Here is a 19,130-nt window from a genome sequence, read left to right as displayed (position 1 = left end):
TATTTTTAACTGTATTTTAAAGACGGATCTCCCTTCCCTCTCCTCCACCCTCTATTTCGTTCCAAGTTTTTCCCTCATCCCTTTTCCTGTTACCTCTGGCAATAAAGATCTTACTCATAAAGGTTAAACACTAGTAGTGTTGTTGTTGAAAAAGGACCTTGGGATCAGCTTCAAATAATTGCGTCTTTTGCAGATGCGACCGCAAGAAGAGTACCTTTTCGTCTTTGACTCTCGATCGTAAAGGGAATCATAGATAAAGAAACTTGAACATTCCCTATATGATTCATAAGTCATTGTACAGATGATGGGTTTTCCCATGTTTTCTCAAATATACTTTATCTTATTTGAGGTTGTTTGGTTAATTACTCATAAATCGTTTAACCTTTAAGAGAAAAAAAAATCAAATGAATAGTTAGTAATAGCAATTGATTGCAGAAAAAAGAGCAAAACAGCTTAATTTTATTCGTCGGATTGCTCTATGGGAAGATTTGAAATAATTGCAAAAATGACAAAATGCGTATTTAACGTCTAAACTATTGTTTCTATAAAATACTTCTACCATGCATTTTTAGATAAAAATAAGCTGTCTCTTTCAGCAAAAAAAAAAGAAAAGAAAAGAGAAGCAAGTCTCTAGAAAAAGAGAAACCAATGGCAAATCAGTTGAATGACACCATACAAGGAAAAAAAATTAAAACCTCTGTATGTACTTACCTGATGGGAAGGTGTGAAGAATGGTCCAAATAAATTATTGGCGTTATTATAAAGAGTCCACAAGTTATTATTCATTTAAAATGTTTATTGAAACACTCAACCGACAGGGCTGATTTCACTGTTACCTGTGCTACCTGTGTTTCTGAAGGGGGAACAGGATTGGAACGGGGACGGAGGAACGCGGACAGAATTTTGGACAGGACGGGAGCGGGAAGCAAAAGCGGCCAGGCCCATCCCCCCTCCCGTCAGGACCGTAGCCTTAGCCATAACTAAAACAAACCGGCTTGTGGTCCTAGCTTACAACGTCTTTTAGCCTAAACATTGACTAGTAATGATTTATTTAAATTTCGACACTCAATCACAAAAGAGCAGAAAATATAATTACTGGTGATTGACGCAACTCAATTAAAAAAAGGACAGATAGAAGTGGCAATTATCACGCCACGTTTGCACGCTCGTGAATAGGACAATTTTTATCTTTTTAGAGACGTGGGATGTGGGAAGGGAAATTAATTACAAAGAGGTGAACAATAGTGTTTCGGAATATTACTCGGTTGTTGTTTTTCATTTACAATACAAACACAAAGGGTCATCAAGAAGAGTTGTGAATTCCATTTTCACGTCCTCTTTTCTCCCATAATCCCCCATTCCCGTGAACTGTCTGCGCAAATTTCGTTCTCATTCCTGGATGCGTCAAATCCTGATCCTGGTCACGGTCCTTTTCACAGTCCTAAAATCGAGGCTAATCCCTGTTCCCGTTTTTCATCTTCATTAGCCTAAATACAATAGCGCGAAAAAAGTAAAAATTCTCATTGTCTATTTTGAAATTTACTTTTCACTTTTATTTAAATTTTTAATATTCACACTACATACATCGAGTTATTTTATCGTGCACGTCTAACACGCCATTGCCTCATGATAAAGTCAATATCGCTTTATCTCATACACTATATACATCCTTCCCTTACTGGACTTAAGCCCCGTGCAAACTGCGCCAGCACCTGCCAAGCATTGCTGGCGAATTTTCGCTTGACAAAGGAAATGTCAAAATGGGTATTGGACTTTCTGACATTTCATTTGTCATGTGGTCAGTCGAGCAAGAATTCGCCAGCAATTCGCTGGCAGGTGCTGGCGCAGTTTGCACTGGGCTTAAAATTGATATTTCAAATCCACACTATTTCAAGCATACACCAGTAATCCCGGTTCTTTTCAAGTATTCTCAATATATTTTTATCCTACTATGATTCGAATTGTTTGCGATTTCTCTTGGAGTTTACGAATTTTAGGATAGAGCTGTAGTTGACCTATGACTTTTTTTAACGCTGATTGCTCGACTCGACTCCCTTCTTCAGGAAAATCTGCTAGTCATACTGCGCCCACAGTCCTCCTCGTAAGCAGCATTCTTTATTGTGGACATGCGCTATGCTGTAGAGCAGTACCCTTTGTAAAGTCAAACAACACAGGTATCCCGCTCTCTACTGTCAAGCCGCAATACATGGGAGGTGCTCTGCAACTGCATAAACGGAGTGGAGAAAATTATTATAAATGCTGATCAAATAAAGTACATGTGACGAAACCCACAATGCTTCATAGAATCAAATACATAAACAAATATCAAATAAAACAATTCCTGATTTTTTTAAGCTATAACATTCTTGTTTATGTTCCAGGAGCCATTTTAGCAGCAATGAACATGTCAATTAGCCACTCTTTTGTTATTGTTAAAATTTCAACAGTGGTTTAAAAGAAAACATAACCAACTTTTACAAAGAAAACTTAACCAACAACAATTGATGTCTGACACTCCATTTATCAACGATATCTTGTGTTAAAATTGTGTGGTTTGGTATTGTGCGGGAGTGAAAAATTACTGCTTGATTCAAGAGGTCTTTATACAATTTTAGTATTTAATTGTTTTGTTTCGTTAACATGGTTACCTTAAATCCGTTTTGAAAGCAGCACCGAACAGATCGTCGACACAATTCCGCTGACCAGATAGCAATCGCGGCCTCAGTAAGAACAAATACGATGTAGATACAGTTGAGTGCAAGCCCAGTTTCCCAGCCAGTGTCTGAGGGTTGGGTGTCACAGCTGGTCGTGTACTGAAGGCGCAAAGTTAGACTACTGAAGCCCGCGAGAGAGAATGCAAAGCAAGCTGTTATGATGGACAAAGTCATGTAGGCGACCACCTGGGAAAGTAACACAATACCCATTCCTTTGTTATTGTTCAAATTTGAAAGTACTACAGCGGCCATTTTGCAAGAAACTCTTAAAATAACCATATCTTATTAACCTTCCCCACATCTTCCCATAACTCTTTCGTGCGCGTAAAACCGACTTCAGACGTCAAAATTGTAAACAAGATGGCAGAGTTTGTTATCCTCGGTCTCACGCAAACATCGCAAAGAGTTGTGGGAAGATGTGGAAAGGTCAATTAGATTCTGATACTATATTGAGGCCGCAGCCAAAAGTTGTTTTAGGTGGGGGGGGGGGGGGGGGAGGAGAATGGAGGCCATAACTAAAAAACCATGAAAAAGAGATGACAACCAGGGTTTCAAGTTGTTTACAGCGGGTTGAAGGCAAGAAAAAATGGTATAAAAAATACAAAAACCAGGTTTGCTACATTTCATAGACCCCTATGCATGTCTACATACATATTTCTTAAAGCATAGAGCAAAAAAGGCATACCCATGGCCGCGTAGAAGGCTCGTTTGCAGACTTGAGATGTCGACTCGTTACGCCTCCCAAGATGCCCGTTATCAACACCTGCGCCATCAATTAAAAGATCACCATTATTTTCCCTGGTATGCTTTAATATCTATACTTCTATTAGCAAATGTTATCATATCTGTATCATCATCATAACAATTGTCACTATCATCACGATACACATTATTATTTGTTCGTCATCACCATAATCATTGCCGTCATCGTAATCATAATATCATTATATTATGATAATAGACATTGTAAACAACTTCATCGCCATCATTACAATCATACTGTCATTAAACATACCCTTCGTTTCATTGTTTAGAAATAATTCTCACATGACTTTTTGCTATCAACGACATCTATACATCGTCATCATGCATTTTATAACTAGAAATATTCAATCGCTACTTCAAATCGAATGACAATTAATATGCATAAAAATGCTTGGCGAACTCTTTCGTTATCAGTGAGTGGGTTTGCTTCGTTGCACGATCGCATTCAGTGTGTTCTTTTACGTTATAACTCTAAGTATGCTATGAATGGATTAAAAAGCATGAATAAATTAATAGTAGTAATTAATGTCGGAAGAAATCGACAGAGCCCTCAACAACGACCATTATAGAAAAGAACGAGCCACGGGTATAGAGACAAAAAAACAAAACAAAAGCGTAGGGTTTGCTTTAGAGTAGCGGAATCAGGGGGAGGGTTTTAATTTGTTCTAACATCAACTCGTCCTCCCGTCTCCACGTCACCTCGTTCTCTTGCCAACTCATTAGAGAGCTTAAGCAAGTCAACACGAACGGCATCAAAAACGGCGCGCGCTCACGAATTGCTGAAAAACGGCGTTGACGTCCGTGACAGGAAATCCCGAACGGCATTTTCCCTATTTTTTACGTTCTACGCGCGCGGTCACGAACGTCAACGCCGTTTTTCAGCAATTCGTGAGCGCGCGCGCCGTCTTTGATGCCGTTCGTGTCGACTTGCTTAAGCTCTCTATTAACTTGTCAACACGTCCTCTCGTCAACTTGTTAACGCGTCCTCTCGTCAATTCGTCCTCGCGTCAACTTGTTAACGCGTCCTTTCGTCAAATCTTCCTCGCGTTAACTTGTTAACGCGTTCTCTCGTCAACTTGTCAACTCGTCCTCTCATCAACTTGTCAACGCGTCCTCGCATCAACTTGTTAACGCGCCTCTCGTCAACTTTTCAAATCTTCCTCGCGTCAACTTGTTAAAGCGTCTTCTCGTCAACTTGTCAACTCGTCCTCGCGTCAACTTGTTAACGCGTCCTCGCGTCAGCTTGTTAACGCGACCTCTCGTCAACTTGTCAAATCTTCCTCGCGTCAACTTGTTAACGCGTCCTCTCGTCAACTTGTCAACTCGTCCTCGCGTCAACTTGTCCACGCGTTCCCGCGTCAACTTGTTAACGCGTCCTCTTATCAACTTGTCAACTCGTCCTCTCGTCAACTTTTTAACTCGTCCTTGCGTCAACTTGTCAACTCGTCCTCTCCTTAACATGTCAACTCATCTTCTCCTCAACTTATCAACTCGTCTTCTCCTCAACTTGTCAACTCGTCCTCTCCTCAACTTGTCAACTCGTCTTCTCCTCAACTTATCAACTCGTCTTCTCCTCAACTTGTCAACTCGTCTTCTCCTTAACTTGTCAACTCGTCTTCTCCTCAAATTGTCAACTCGTCCTCTCCTCAACATGTCAACTCATCTTCTCCTCAACTTATCAACTCGTCTTCTCCTCAACTTGTCAACTCGTCCTCTCCTCAACTTGTCAACTCGTCCTCGCGCCAACTTGTCAACTCGTCTTCTCCTCGTCCTCTCCTCGTCCTCAACTTGTCAACGCGTCCTCTCCCCAACTTGTCAACTCGTCAACTCGTCAACTTGTCAACTCGTCCTCTCGTCAACTTGTAAACTCGTCCTCTGCTCAATTTGTCCCCAGGTCCTCACTCCAACTTGCCTTCACGTCAACTTCTCAACGCGTCCCAACGTCAACTCGATAAGAACGGAGTTATGAGTGCGATTAGAGCTTAGTATTTTAAGGATGGTAGAACGATATAAAAAGTACAATTAAAAAGAGCTTTTTAGGATTGTCGAACGGCGTTATGCTTCAAAACTAAAAAAAACTTAGAATTTTAAAGGATTGTCGAACGGACAATGAGTTCAATTAAATAATTTTTAGTATTTTAGTGGATTGTAGAACGGACTGAGTAAAATTCAAAAGAATTGGTATTTTTTAGGATTGTAGAACGGAGTTACGATTCAAAACTAAGGATAACTAAGTATTTTAAGGGGTTGTCGAACCAAGTTATGAGCACAGTTCAAAATAGTTAGCACTTTCAGGGATTGTACATCGAAGTTATGAATACAATTAGAGTAAAATCGTTGTTGCAAATATTAATGTTGTATAAAGAAAATTATTAGGTAAAATAGCCGTCATAAAAAAATAAAAAAAAAGAAGAATGGGGAATGGCGTTGACGAGGTGACAGTCAGGGGTAATCTTTGAGTGGGGGTATTCTGCAATCTAGCCGCCATATGTAACCAAAGGTAATTACCCCCACTCCTTTGTCACTGAGCTAAACTCCCCCCTTCAGCGAAAAGTTAGATCCCCCTCTGCTTTATTGTGTTAATGTGATTTTGAAAATACACTCTTCTTTTCTTTCGGAGTATGAAAATAAGACGTTCATATTAAACAACCCGAGACAATATATTTTAGTTCATATTAAACTGCCTGCAGAATTTATATGAGTATCCCTCCCTTATTTCTTTTTGTTGCACTTACGGTGTGCACCGATGTGTGTACAGTTTTGATAAAGTAAATTAATTACCTGGTTTACTTTTTAGAATCTACTAATTTTTCATCCAAAATCGTTTCTTTAGTGATTGATTACAAGTGACAACTTACTTATTCCATCTTGAGACAACAAGTTGACTTTTTCAAGTCTGTGGTGAAAGGTTTTATGACATAACAATCATAAATGCAACAACAAATCATAAAGCTAACGGTTCTAGAAAGTATCCGAGATAACTCGCCCTAATTGATTCTAAAATGTCTATAAAGCTCGTCCTGACACTCCATAATCCTTTTTAAAACCGACCGACCCGATTACCTTTCACTATTTCATGTCGATTCATGCGATCGAGGCGGTGGTAATGGAACCCAAAAATATAATGTGGTACGGGAACTCAAAACATCATACTTTCAGACGTGAATTCGAGTTAGGTCTAATATATTACCGTTTATTCTTTTTTGTAGTTTATTTTGAAATAACTTTACAAAAAGACCACTCTATGTTGAAGTATAAACAAAGAAGTGACTGGTTAAGAATCTTTAAGTTAGTGTCACTCACCCATATGCTGACCCAGATTGCTAAAGCTGTCTTTGTCATATAGTCATTATGGCCATACCACTCAGACTTTTTCGTGAGTTGACCGGTTATTCCGAAGATCAAGAGAGAGCCCCCTATGACAATGTGGGCAATGGCGGAGTTCTTAGCTCGATTCTGTTCCACAGGGTGCATATCTAGGAGTCTGTTTTTGCACCAGTGGCCTTCCGTTGAAGAAAATGGCGACGTGTTTGATTCGTTGTTTTTATCGCATGTTTGTTTTATGGCCGAGTGAGCAATGCATGTTAATAAGCCCATACAACGTCAGTACATCAGAAGGCATAATTCATCCACACTCAAATTAGAACCATCATGACTCGCCACCGCTGGCCGACTTTATTCAGAATTGCAGCAATAGGCGACATGAAGGAAAAACATGACGTGACGCATCAAATAAGCCCATTTCACATCTAATAAGGCGGATAATTTCTCTGAGTACTTACTAACTTATAGCAAACAAAATATCAAGTGCGACTTTTTTTTTTAAATTGATGCGACTTTTTGTAAGGTGTCATTGAAATTTGAGTTTTTCGTCCCTGAGCTGATTGATACACAGGGCAATGATGATCGAGGAAAAATTATCTTAAAATTCCAAAATCTGGTTATGTGCACTTCGGCCTCACGTTATTTGTGTTTTGAAAATCAGTCCGTAATACAAGGAACCTATAGCCATTGTAAGAAATTGTGTCTTCTCTCTCTATCTGGAATTGCGCGTTTTTCAGGTTTTTCCGTCATGTCGCCATAGGCTGAATTACTCTGGATTTACATTACACGGGGTCTTCTCTGGACTGCTATATAAGGCGCACTGTGCTGCCACGCAGTTTACATGGGTGAGAGCGTGAAGAGGGACCCTGCCTTCTTCAGTGGTTCTTTAACGTCCCCAATAACAGGTTGGTTAGCTAGGTTTTTGCGAGACGGGACCGCCATTTAACATAGTCATCCGAGTCACGAGGGATACACAGTCACCAATGTAGAGAGCCAGGTTTTTTACACCTCTGAAAAATCTCAAGTTGACCTGACCTGGGTTCGTACCCTGGTCCTCTTGCTTGAGAAGCGAAGTCCGTACCACTGAGCTTCGCACCACCAGGGAGGTAACTGGGCCGATCATCCTTTTCCAAAATGGTTGGCAAAAAAGCAGCAAAATTATTTTCCAATTATTTTCCAATTAAAAGCGCTCTATTATGCCTTTGTATGGCGTTACTAATCGTTTGATTGAAGATGTAGTATACTCACGTCTGCAAATAGCGTTGTTGAATTCACTTCTCTATTAATTAATATTCAGTAGTACTACCATCTTACAATATTTTTGGAAAACTTGAAAATCACACTAAGGAATGGACTGTTGACCAGCTTTTACGAAAGAACGGCTGAGCTAGACAACTCCGAAACCACGCCATTTCCACACATTTCCGGAGAGGAGGTGTGCAAAATGGTTTTTATTTCAACATTATACCGGATAGAAAAGTTCTAATTTACGCGTTTTTGTAGGCGAGAGGTCACACTCGCAAAGGCGCCATTTTCAAGATTTTTTGTAAGCGAGAGGATCACAATCGCAAAGGCGCCATTTTCAAGATTTCACAGAAGCAAAAAAATAATTCAATTCCCGGAGCAAAAAGGACTAAATTGCAAGACTTTTGAACAATTTCAATTCAAGGACGGAGCATAAACGCTTATTTAATCAGATCGAGATGGTGCACAACACTTCTTTTTTTATCAGAAGTATATAAGAAGTACGTACTCTTCGATTTTTTTTTATAAAAGCGAAAGGTTTGTTCACAACAAATTAGTTGGCGGTCATTTAGTGTTTTCAGACCCACATACCTTTTATGCCACATCGATTTTCATTAAAAAAAGTATGGAATCGAGGGGGGGACTGGGGACTTTCAGTGAAACGAGCGGGAGGCGCGAATCGCCCCTCCGGGCCTCCCAGCCCATCTTAGGCTTGGGGGGGTCGGAGCGGCCGAAACGAATTTCGCGTAGATGGGTAGTTAGCAGAAGTAGATCTACGCAAAACACACTCCGCGTAGATGAATAATTAGCAGTGGTTAGCAATCATTAATCCGCTGTCTATCGGCAGCAGCGGGACTGGGGCCTTTCATAGAAACAAGTGGGATCCTTGCAATTAGACCTCCGTCTGTCCTGTGGTATACCGAGCGTTCGAAGGATGAAGTGCGGAAAAGGTTACTGCGGGTGGCTGAAGGTCGGCCATGCAAACACGTGCGGCCAGAGGTGCATGGACACCTACTGCAAGGTGCACCTCCAAAGGCTCCGTAAGGGCAGCCCCCTCCCCGTGCCTTGCAGGATCTGCGGCATAGGGACGCAGTCAGAGACGCGGTTGTGCCGCCCCTGCGGAGCGAATCGTGAAGGGCAGAGGATGCGCGGCATCGAGAGGCGCGCTCGGGAATGGTTCGCACTCGTCCTGTCTGACATCGCAGCTCGCGATACGGGCAATTAGAGACTGTCCTCGTCCAGGATGCAATGGGTCGAGGATGAGCAGAATGGGGAGCCTGGGCCAATGTTTGAGCGAGAGGGGAGTGACGCCTTCGCTAACTGTGTTGTGAGCTATGTTGCCGACTTCTTAAGGAATCGCGGCACCTCGCGCTCCCTTGGTCTAACCAAGACACGAGGCAAGATCCTCGAGCGATATGAAAAGAAGCTGGCCACTACGGGATGCACCAAAGAAGACCTCTTTGAGATGGAAAAGAAGCTCGGGATAAAGCTGGTAGCCGTGGACGCCCTGGGCAACATTATGTGGGACTCGGGGAAGTACAAGAGGGGGTGCACACAAATCCACATGCGGCTATCGACAGGGCGTTTACAGACGAGACAGGATATGATCCTTAATGGCTCCCTGATGATCACCCAGCCTACCAAGAGTACACCGAAGCTACGCACTCGATGGGCGGTGCAATAGGGTATCGCTTCAAGAAGTGGACCCAAAGAGAGAACATCAGGCCAACGCCTCTTAAATACAGGGACGTCTGGCGAGCGGCGCAGGTTGAGTCCAAAGTGTGGAATAGCAAGGAAAACTTAGGGGCGCAGCCTCATGTGCACATCGACATGCGTGCGGCGTACCTAGGATGCGAGGACAGTGTCTTTGGCGGCGCCTCGGACGCCATTGATCTGGTACGGAAATACGGCTTCCCTACGAACGTGTATCGTATCGCGGATGTTGTGTGACGGCCATTGAGCGAGGTTCTTCAACTAACCGGGGCCATTCAGTTGACCGAGTGGGAGTTCTCTGAGGCCTGCTACGCCTACACTTCCGGGAGAGTAGGGCAACACTTGGAACAAACGAGGGCTGGATCACCACGCCAGAGATCAAGGACCTGTTAGACTCGGGTGACCTCGTCATGGCCACGGCGAGGGAGGTGTTGTATAGCGTCGGAAAAAAGGACTCCATCAAGTTCCCCCACTCCATCGCGTGCCGCCCCGGCGGCGAAGACTCGCAGTACCCTGAGGGTCGAGATCTCGCTGTCCGTTTCGTAGGCAAGTGCGCTCGCCATGGCGACGAGTCCTCGATCGTAGTCCGCGACTGTGAAGAAGCCGCGTATCTGACAAACCCCCTTGCGGGCATCGACCACTTACTTAACTTCGAGCATGCCGATGGGGCTTATCTGATCCAATACAAAGACGGTGTCCGGCGCTCACAATGGTACCATATCAGGGCCTTCGTCTTGGCGTACACAAACATAGCGTTGCGACGCATGTTGAGGCGGATCCTTCGCGAAGACGTCCTCCGAGTGTGCACAGATGCCATATACGCAAAGGCGGTGCCCAGTGGTGTAAAGCTCGTGGAGCAAATCCGAGGTATGGAGAGTGGCGCCACAAGAAACCTGGGTACGAGTGGCGACCCGAAGCGGCTTGGGGTCCGAAGAAGTCGGGGAGCTTGGCCAGGGAGCCAAGCACTGCGCCGAGTCTGCCGTGTGATCTAGTGGCCGCAACCTCTGCAAAGATGTATCTAGCCGGCCAAGAAGGATCGGGGAAGACCGAGTGGGCGGTGAGCATGTTCCGCGGCCGCAACGTTGTGGTGCTCACCCCCGAGAACAACCTCGCCCACGACCATCGCAACAACCCGCGCCTCGCGGTGAAGGCTCAAACCTACCACCACTACCTCTGCATACCAGCGGAGAAGCCGATAGAGGAGTGGAGACCTTCCGAGCTGGGGCACAAACTCGACCGTCTCGCAGAAGTAATCATCATTGACAAGTGCTGTAAGGTACAGACTAAAGTGCTACGCGCGATCCTAGGGTATCTCGCCACGCGGCCGTGTCTGGTAGTTTGTTGTGGCGACTATGGGCAGGTCCCGCCCTGGGGAGATAAAGAGGGGCCTCACGATATGCTCAAGGAGTGGACACAAGAGAACATCCGCTGGTTCGAGTCCGACTACCGCTGCCTGTGTGAAGACTGCGGAAGTACAGTACATGCGACTGCGGCTCTGCCACGCCCTCCTCCAGGCTCCACGACATAAAGGGCCGGATTTGGTGTCAGCCAGATTCCCAACAGCTTGAGGTGTTTCGAAAGGAGTGGGATGGGGTGACGTTCGACGCGGCGATCGAGCAGGCCCACCCATACGATATGTGGGTGTGCTCGACCAACAAGATGGGGTTCAGCAGCGATTGGTAGAGCACCACAGGAAAAGCTACCCCCGATTGCCAGCAACCATCCGCTTTGACCCCGATACTAGCGTCGCGCATCGTTATCGCAAGCAAGGGCGGCCAGTACCCGTGCCAGGCAAAAGGGGTGAGAAGGTCGACGCGTATAAAGGCACGGTAGTCGAGGTTGCTCTCGACGCGGTCCTTAACGGGCTTCCCCTCGAGTGGAAACACGCGGGCTGGGGGACAGTCCACCGGGTGATGGGCAAGACTATCCAGACTCCAAGACGTCTGTTTATCATAGACCACAGCTTACAGGGCTGGATCACGAATGCTGTATACACTGGCATCTCCCGCGTGCGGCGCGCCGACCAGATAGTCCGCGTGATCCCCCCCGAAAACACCCCCGGTGCCTTGGTTCCCACAGGACTGCAGGCTACGCCCAGTGAAGAGCTCATTATTGCGCGAATCAAGCGATACGCTATAGACGACAAGAAAAAGGGTCGCACAAAGTACACGAGACCGCACCACGTTCTGACGGTAGACCACGTACTCGGCACGATTGCTGACGCGGACAAGAAGTGCACGGTCTGTGGCACTCAGCTTCTGCTTCAGGGGTACACCAAGAGTCATCCCCAATGCTTCAGTATCGACCGGCTGGACGACAGTCAGGGTCACTACAAGTGAAATGTCAGACTCACGTGCCTTAGCTGCTATAGAAGGCACAAGCGCTGATCACGCTAGCGTCACGCTAGCGTCAACTGCGAACGCGTGAAGCCGTGCTTAGAGTACGCCGTGTAATACAACACTGGCTGTCCGGGCTCCATGAACCTCTTTAGTATTGGGTATGCCCTGCTTGTCCACCACGGGTCCGTCGCTCGCCGTCGGCCCTTGTCCTGAAGGTCTTCCTCGTTTACGGCAATGTACACCTCCAACGACTCGACGCCCCCCTCAAGAAGACTCTCAAAGTATTCGTCGCTCATCATGCACCCCTGCCGTGGCTAAGGTGCAACACGTGTGATCAATGCGTTATGCACTAGGGCATACGTGGGCGGTGGTTTACTGCGCTTACCGTTCAACTAGGGCGATAGCATAAGGGTGACGCAAGCAAAACTCTAACTTCGAGAACTTTTTCGTCTTGAGGGCCTTCATGTACTCTTTCATCTTCTCTTCTGAGAGCTCCTCGCCGTAGTCATGCAGGATAGCTTTCATGTCCACCTTGCTCGGGGTATAGAAGACCACCAAGGCCGCGATGTTCTCACGGAACGGCTTTTGATGCTGGTGAGCTGCTGCGTGATCACCCACACGCTAATACCCACGTGGCGCGCGCTGAACGCCAAGTTGACGAGCTGGTCAGAGCGCCTCTTTACGTCTTTCGAGGCCGCACAGTCGTCGAGTATGATTAGCGTATTAGTGCCTTCGAAGAGAGCGGAGACAAACCTCAGCATTATGTCGATCTGACCCGCCTCAGGTGTGACGACAAACAGACGATCGTCGCCCTCGCCGAAGCCGTCGTATGTTTTGTTATAGACAAAGGTAGGGCACACGAGTAAGATGTAGTCAAACTTGCCCCGGAAAGGGCCGCGCAGCCGGTCCACTATGAATCGGATCTTCCCGCATGACGTCGGGCCCACGATGAGAGCGTTAAATGGGATGTTTTTCGGGTCCATAGCGCGCTGCGCCGGGACGGCAAGCGCTTCGTGCAGAAACACGTTTCGGTGTCTGTGCTCAGTATTGTATGGACTCTAGCTGTCCGTTCATAAGGTTCATTTGGGCGCCGGCCACCACAAATACGTGACAGTTTACGGTATCCGTGCCGCCTGCCGTGCGTTTTATCTCGAGGTGCACACCGTCGCGGGTATTGACCAATCGGAGACCACTCCCATGGATAGCACTGTCGTCCGTCGTTCGAAGGTCGATCCACAGAGCAAACTTGTTATCGCCATAGAACGGCTCGGGGCCGATTGCCGGGGCGGCAGGCGCTCCGCTGTGCCCCCCCCCCCCCCCCCCGAGGAAGGGCGGGCGAACCGCCTTTTCGCCTCCCTTAAGAAATCCGTGGGGCGCAGCCCCTGGCTGAAGACCTTGTTTGGCATGCCGTCGATTGTAACGCGAACGCTCTTGATGTCGGGGTACACGAACTTCTCAGAGTCGTGAGCCCCTGCCGTGTATGACTCCACAAAGAGGAGCAACAGACCATTCATAGACCTTCGCGGCAGGTTGACACTCTCGTTGATTATGCTGTCCGCCCCTTTGCTAATCACGAAGGTCTTGTGGAGGTTCACTTGTTCGTAGAAGAACGTTGTGCCGTCTCAAGTACACTAAGGCCTGGTTAGATTGCTTTTAGCATCGAATATAACTTTTTGCCATAAACTTTGTTAACATCGCCTTAAATTCGTTCTTTTTGGCAAGATGGTTAAAGTCGACGACCTTAACATTTTCGTAATGTTTTCTTGCTGGTGATGACGTCACATAATAGATCACGTGACAAAACAGTTTTTTGCCTTTCCGCCTGTGGGGAAAACAGCTTGGACAAAGATGTTTACTAAATAAGTGTTAACTTTATGTGTGTCATATGATAGCGTTTTAGCATCCAAACTTTTCTCTGCCGTTAACAAGATATTAATTATTTTGTTAAGTCACGTGACCTGCTGCGAATTAAAATGTTGATTTGTGACAAAAAGATAAAACTTTTCTTGACGGTTAAGACATCAGTGTGCAGATGTGTTTCAAAGGAACATAAAAACATGCGATGTTTTCTTCTTCATAGCGTATCCACCAGCGCAGAATTTTTGGAAATATTGATTTGCAAAAGTCACGTGATCGGCTTGATGACGTCATCACTCAAAATAAAATATTACCAATCAGCTAACATTGCCGAGTTTGATGTTTTGACCAAAAATGGTGCATTTAAGGCAATGTTAACTCACTTTAAGGCAACTTTTAAAATTTCAACTGTTTTAGCTTAGGATCCAAGCCTTAATACACTTGAGGTTTTGGTAGGCGGCGGCTGCAGACCGGGCGACTCAAGTATATTAAGGCCTGGGTAGATTGCTTTTAGAATCGAATATAACTTTTTGCCATAAACTTTGTTAACATCGCCTTACATTCGTTCTTATTGGCAAGATGATTAAAGTCGACGGCCTTAACATTTTCGTAATGTTTTCTTGCTGGTGATGACGTCACACAATAGATCACGTGACAAAATAGTTTTTTGCCTTTCCGCCAGTGGGGAAAACAGCTTGGACAAAGATGTTTACTAAATAAGTGTTGACTTTATGTGTGTCATATGATAGCGTTTTAGCATCCAAAATTTTCTCTGCCGTTAACAAGATATTAATTATTTTGTTAAGTCACGTGACCTGTTGATTTGTGACCGAAAGGCTAAACTTTTCTTGCCGGTTAAGACATCAGTGTGCAGATGTGTTTCAAAGGAACATAAAAACATGCAATGTTTTCTTTTTCATAGCGTATCCACCAGCGGAGAATTTTTTTAAATATTGATTTGCAAAAGTCGCGTGATTGGCTGGATGACGTCATCACTCAAAATAAAATATTACCAAACAGCTAACATTGCCAAGTTTGATGTTTTGACCAAAAATGGTGCATTTAAGGCAATGTTAACTCACTTTAAGGCAACTTTCAAAATTTCAACTGTTTTAGCTTAAGATCCAAGCCTTAATACACTTGAGGAGGTTGTCGTCCCTCAGGCTTTCGTATTCCAGCTCTAGATTTTTGATGCCATAGGATAATTTGGTAGCATCGCTTCCGACTACTACCTGGTCAACCGTTGCGAGCGTGATCTCGAAGAGCAGCACCTCGGAGAGCGCCCTTGGGTACAGTACGCCGTGGTCCGTCAGCAGAGGATGGTCTAGCGGGATGGTGTACTTCGCCCCGTGGGCGGCGTTTAGAGCGTTCTCCTTGGCGTTACTAGTCGATTTATCGCCAGCCTTGGAGCGAAGCTTGCGCATGTTTTCTGACTGTATGCCCTGCTCCAGGCGGTCCTCTCTCACGACCTTGGACAGGTAAAGCTCCTCATACGTCTTGAAGACATCGTAGCGGTTGGTGTCCTGGAGCGTTTCTCCTGCAAACGTGATTTTCAGGCGGCTCACGAGACTTCGGCCGACGTTGTTCACGACGGTATTATTTGCTTGGCCTGAGATGGAGAGATCGAAACCGACCCTCGAGGAGCCAGGCACAAGCGTGACGCCTTCCGATAGCTTTGGGACCGCCACCTATAGCGTCTCGCCGGGGGAAGCCGTCGACGGGTTGAGAGTGACCCGGTGAACAGTTCTCGGCTTTCAACCCCAGAGGAGTTCTGGGTGTTCGTTGGGGGTCAAGTTAATCGCTGACTGACATCCCTATTACGTATATTATATATCATATATGTATATATACATAAAGTACGAAGCCACGTGGCTATGGTGCAGACTGTTAGACACGTCTAATATAGCGTAGCACGAGTTATGCGCACGCATCATGGGTGATGTTGACGTTGACATTGACGATACCTTGCCGGGTGCGTCCGCCGATCGCGGGGCGGGGGACGACGAGACGACGCCCCTTATCCCGTTTGACCCCGACGATGGGGAGTCGATCCCAATGACGAGCACGTCATCGCGTATGCGCGGCATGACTGCGCGAAGCGCAACGCAAACGACCGCTGAAACCTTGTTCACCACAGAGGGTGCAGCGACAAGACTCGGTCTCCAGTCCCTCAGGGAGGAATACCCAGACCTTAACGAGAATCTGATACGGTTCCAGTCAGACCGGAGGGGAAAGACGCTAATACAGCTTCGCAACCTCGACAAAGGAGGTTGGACTAAACCAAGAGAGCTGTTCAATGCGAACGGGGGCGTTCGACAGGACGTTGCAAAGCTGAAAGGCTTCAAGCTGGCGATGGGGTCCGTGGCAGAGATAGACGCGGTCATCCAGAAGAACACAGAACGAGTCCAAGAGCTGCAAGGGGTGGTAGCCACAGACAGGGAGACCATTGACGACCCTAACACGCCAGAGAGTCGCCTTCAAGAGGCCCGTGAGCGCAACGAGGAGAGGCTATCCGAGATTGACGAACTAGAACGCGAAAACCGAGAGCTCGGGAACCAAAAGCCGCTAAGAGAGCGCATCAAAGCCATCTTCAAAAAGTACGGCTTTACCGTCACCGCTATCGGGTTGGCCGTAGCGACGACGATCGCGGCCATTGTGACGTCGCTCGGCAAGTCGCTCTCCTCCGTGGCCAGAGGGGTCGGTAACGGGCTTAAGGCTATCGGGAAAAAGCTAGGCGAGCTTCTCCCTGGGCTAGTAGGCAGCATCGCGAACTTCGTGTTTACGGCTGCAGGAGAAGCGGTGAAATTCCTTGGCGAAAATGCGTGGCTGCTCATTCTAGCCGTAGCCGCGTTCTTGGTTCGTCGAATGCAAAGTAATCAACGGAACAAGTAATACGCCGCGGCCACCGCGAGTGCCGACAACCCCGCCTTAAGGGCGGTGTGGTCACTTTTTTCGCCCGGTCCGGGTGCGCTTGCCGTTCCGGCGGCAGTCATGCTACGCGCAGCATGCATACGTGGAGAGGGGCAGGCGCCGCGCCCTCTGCGTGCACTTTCGCAGGTGCTAAAGCCTCGCTTCGCACCTCGCGGTCGATCCTCGGATCAGTCACGTGTTGCACTCTAGGATGCCCACCGGCCATGTTATGAGCACCGACTGGCTTTGTCTCGGTGTTGATCGCGTTTGCGCCGAGCGTCATGGAGTCTGTGGCTTTCTGCAGTTTATTGTTGGAGCCCACAACGCTTTGCGTTTTTATCACCAGATCGCTCGGCATCAGCCACACTCCTGGTGCGACCGCAAGACTCAGTCTCACCTTGGCCTCCTGCACGGCTAACTGGTACCTTTGCACGCTTTGAGCGATGTCGTTTTCTATGATCGCGTCTTCAAGCAGCTCCGTGAACTCCGCCTGCGCCTCGATGGCCGGCCAACCGGCCCCCGCGATAGAGGAACGGACGTTCACCTGCGCGCCAAGCACTGCGTAGACGAACGCCTCGACCGAGTGATCGAGTCTTCCTAGCCCTGCTTTTGTCAGCCCCTCACCTTTGGGAGGCGCAAACCAGCTATATTGCACGCCCCCGTGGTCGTCGTTGCGTATGAAACCCACCTGATTCCCACTATTGTACGTCCCACCTTCGTCGCTAAACAGATTGAGGTGGCTCGGGTACTCGTCCGCCGCCGTGTCGTAGCCACGGATCACGTGCACGTTGCGATACCCCTCCCCCGGGTAGAACACAAACACGTGGTTCCGCCCGCCTTTCCATCGGAAGTCCGGCTTATACATAGACGCTCGAAAGCGGCCTTCTTGTAGGGGTTACCTTTTTGCATGAACGGGCTGTCGCAAGGGAGGGGGGCGCCGAGCTCGTGGAGTATCCTCCGGGTGGTAAAGTAGACGTGAAACCTTAGAAATCCCCTGATGACAGAGTGGAGCGTGGCGAAAGCGGGGTCGGTTAGGGACACCCCGCATCCGGCGGTTGCGCAAGATTCTGACCGCGAAGCTGGATCCCCTCACCGGGAAGATCGCGCTCATGTCCAATGGCGTTGCGTTCCTAAATGCCGAGCTTTGCGCACTATTTGGCCTAGAGGCTAAAGATGATCAGTTGGGGGGGGGGGGGGGGGGGGGGGCGGGGCCTCGCACTGCCCTTGGGGGGCCCCCACTTAAGGTGACTTTGCCGAAAATAGAGGACCTCTACATCTGCTGCGATATCGTAGACCGCACGCAATGCCTCTCCTTAGGCGAGCCTTCAAACGTTCTCGCTTGCCTAGAAACCCGCGGGAGGCCGCACGAGAAAGTCGTCTATGGACCCGACATCCCCGTTTGTGCCGCAGCATCTTCCTCTGAGTTTGTCTCGAGTATCCAAATATGTATCAGGGATGACCGCGGTAGACGGGTGGACTTTAAGGGCAAGCCTGTTCGCCTCGTATTAGAGCCAACCTAGGTCCGACAGAACAAGCATGGCAAACAGCGACGTTAGCAGCGGTGCCATATACCCCTCGCTTCCCAGCGTCTGTCGCCCGAAGGGTACGCACATGACGCCTACCGCTCCGGCAAGCATCGGCGGCGACGTGCAAAGCTTCCGACTCCAGAAAATATGTGACACTCAGGCGGTTCTAGACAACGAGATAACGCATCACCGACAGGTGCGGAAGAAGTATAAGCGCGCCTTTGCCGTTACCCATGCTGTGTCTGTGACATCCGGCATCGCTGCAGGGGCGCTTTCCAGCGCCGGGGTGGGGGTCTCTTTGAGTGGGATAGGGGTTCTGATCGGCGGTCCGCTGGCAGGGGTCGCTGGGCTGGTCGGTGTCGTGGGCGCGGGCGCGGGGGTAGTCTCTAGGGGTCTTACGAGCAATGTGGCTAAACACGAAGACACGATGGTTTTAGCGGAGAGTAAGAAAAACTCGATCAGCGAGCTGGTCTCTAAGGCTCTGCAGGACGGCCATATCTCAGACGAAGAGTTTCGGCTAATACTTCAGGAGCTCAAGGCCGCTATCAGAGCTCGACACGGCCTCGCACCGCGTGAGAAAAAAAAGCAGGAAAGGGCCCTTCCTGGAGACACGCGAAAAGATGAAAAAGAGAGTGCGAGAAATTCGCGAGGAGTTCGGGAGCGAGGCTTTCGAGTAAAACTCAGGTTTAAACGCCACGCCAGCGGCTTTGAATTTACGGCCGAAAAACGGTTATTCC

At 47.6% G+C, this 19,130-nt stretch overlaps 1 protein-coding gene across 1 annotated transcript; it reads right to left on the bottom strand.

Annotated features, from left to right (window-relative positions):
- Positions 1 to 1,530: 1,530 nt before the first annotated feature.
- On the bottom strand, positions 1,531 to 7,065 carry LOC116615369. Its single transcript, XM_032376920.2, has 4 exons — positions 6,783 to 7,065; positions 3,400 to 3,477; positions 2,649 to 2,900; positions 1,531 to 2,224 (listed from the first exon to the last, which is right to left on the bottom strand). The coding sequence occupies exons 1-4, from the start codon at positions 6,951 to 6,953 to the stop codon at positions 2,162 to 2,164; spliced, it is 564 nt and encodes a 187-aa protein (XP_032232811.1). The 5' UTR covers positions 6,954 to 7,065; the 3' UTR covers positions 1,531 to 2,161.
- Between the last annotated feature and the right edge of the window lie 12,065 nt (positions 7,066 to 19,130).

Source organism: Nematostella vectensis, chromosome 11 (assembly GCF_932526225.1).
Source record: "Nematostella vectensis chromosome 11, jaNemVect1.1, whole genome shotgun sequence".
Classification (NCBI taxonomy): domain Eukaryota; kingdom Metazoa; phylum Cnidaria; class Anthozoa; order Actiniaria; family Edwardsiidae; genus Nematostella; species Nematostella vectensis.
This window is presented reverse-complemented; position numbering and strand designations above follow the sequence as displayed.

Bases quoted from the DNA above. Each gene is read 5' to 3' on its own strand.
- LOC116615369 (XM_032376920.2), bottom strand. From the start codon at position 6,953: ATGCACCCTGTGGAACAGAATCGAGCTAAGAACTCCGCCATTGCCCAC. The intron at 3,478-6,782 runs GTGAGTGACACT...TTGATGGCGCAG, and splicing joins CAATCTGGGTCAGCATATGG to GTGTTGATAACGGGCATCTT. The intron at 2,901-3,399 runs GTATGCCTTTTT...TTACTTTCCCAG, and splicing joins AGCCTTCTACGCGGCCATGG to GTGGTCGCCTACATGACTTT.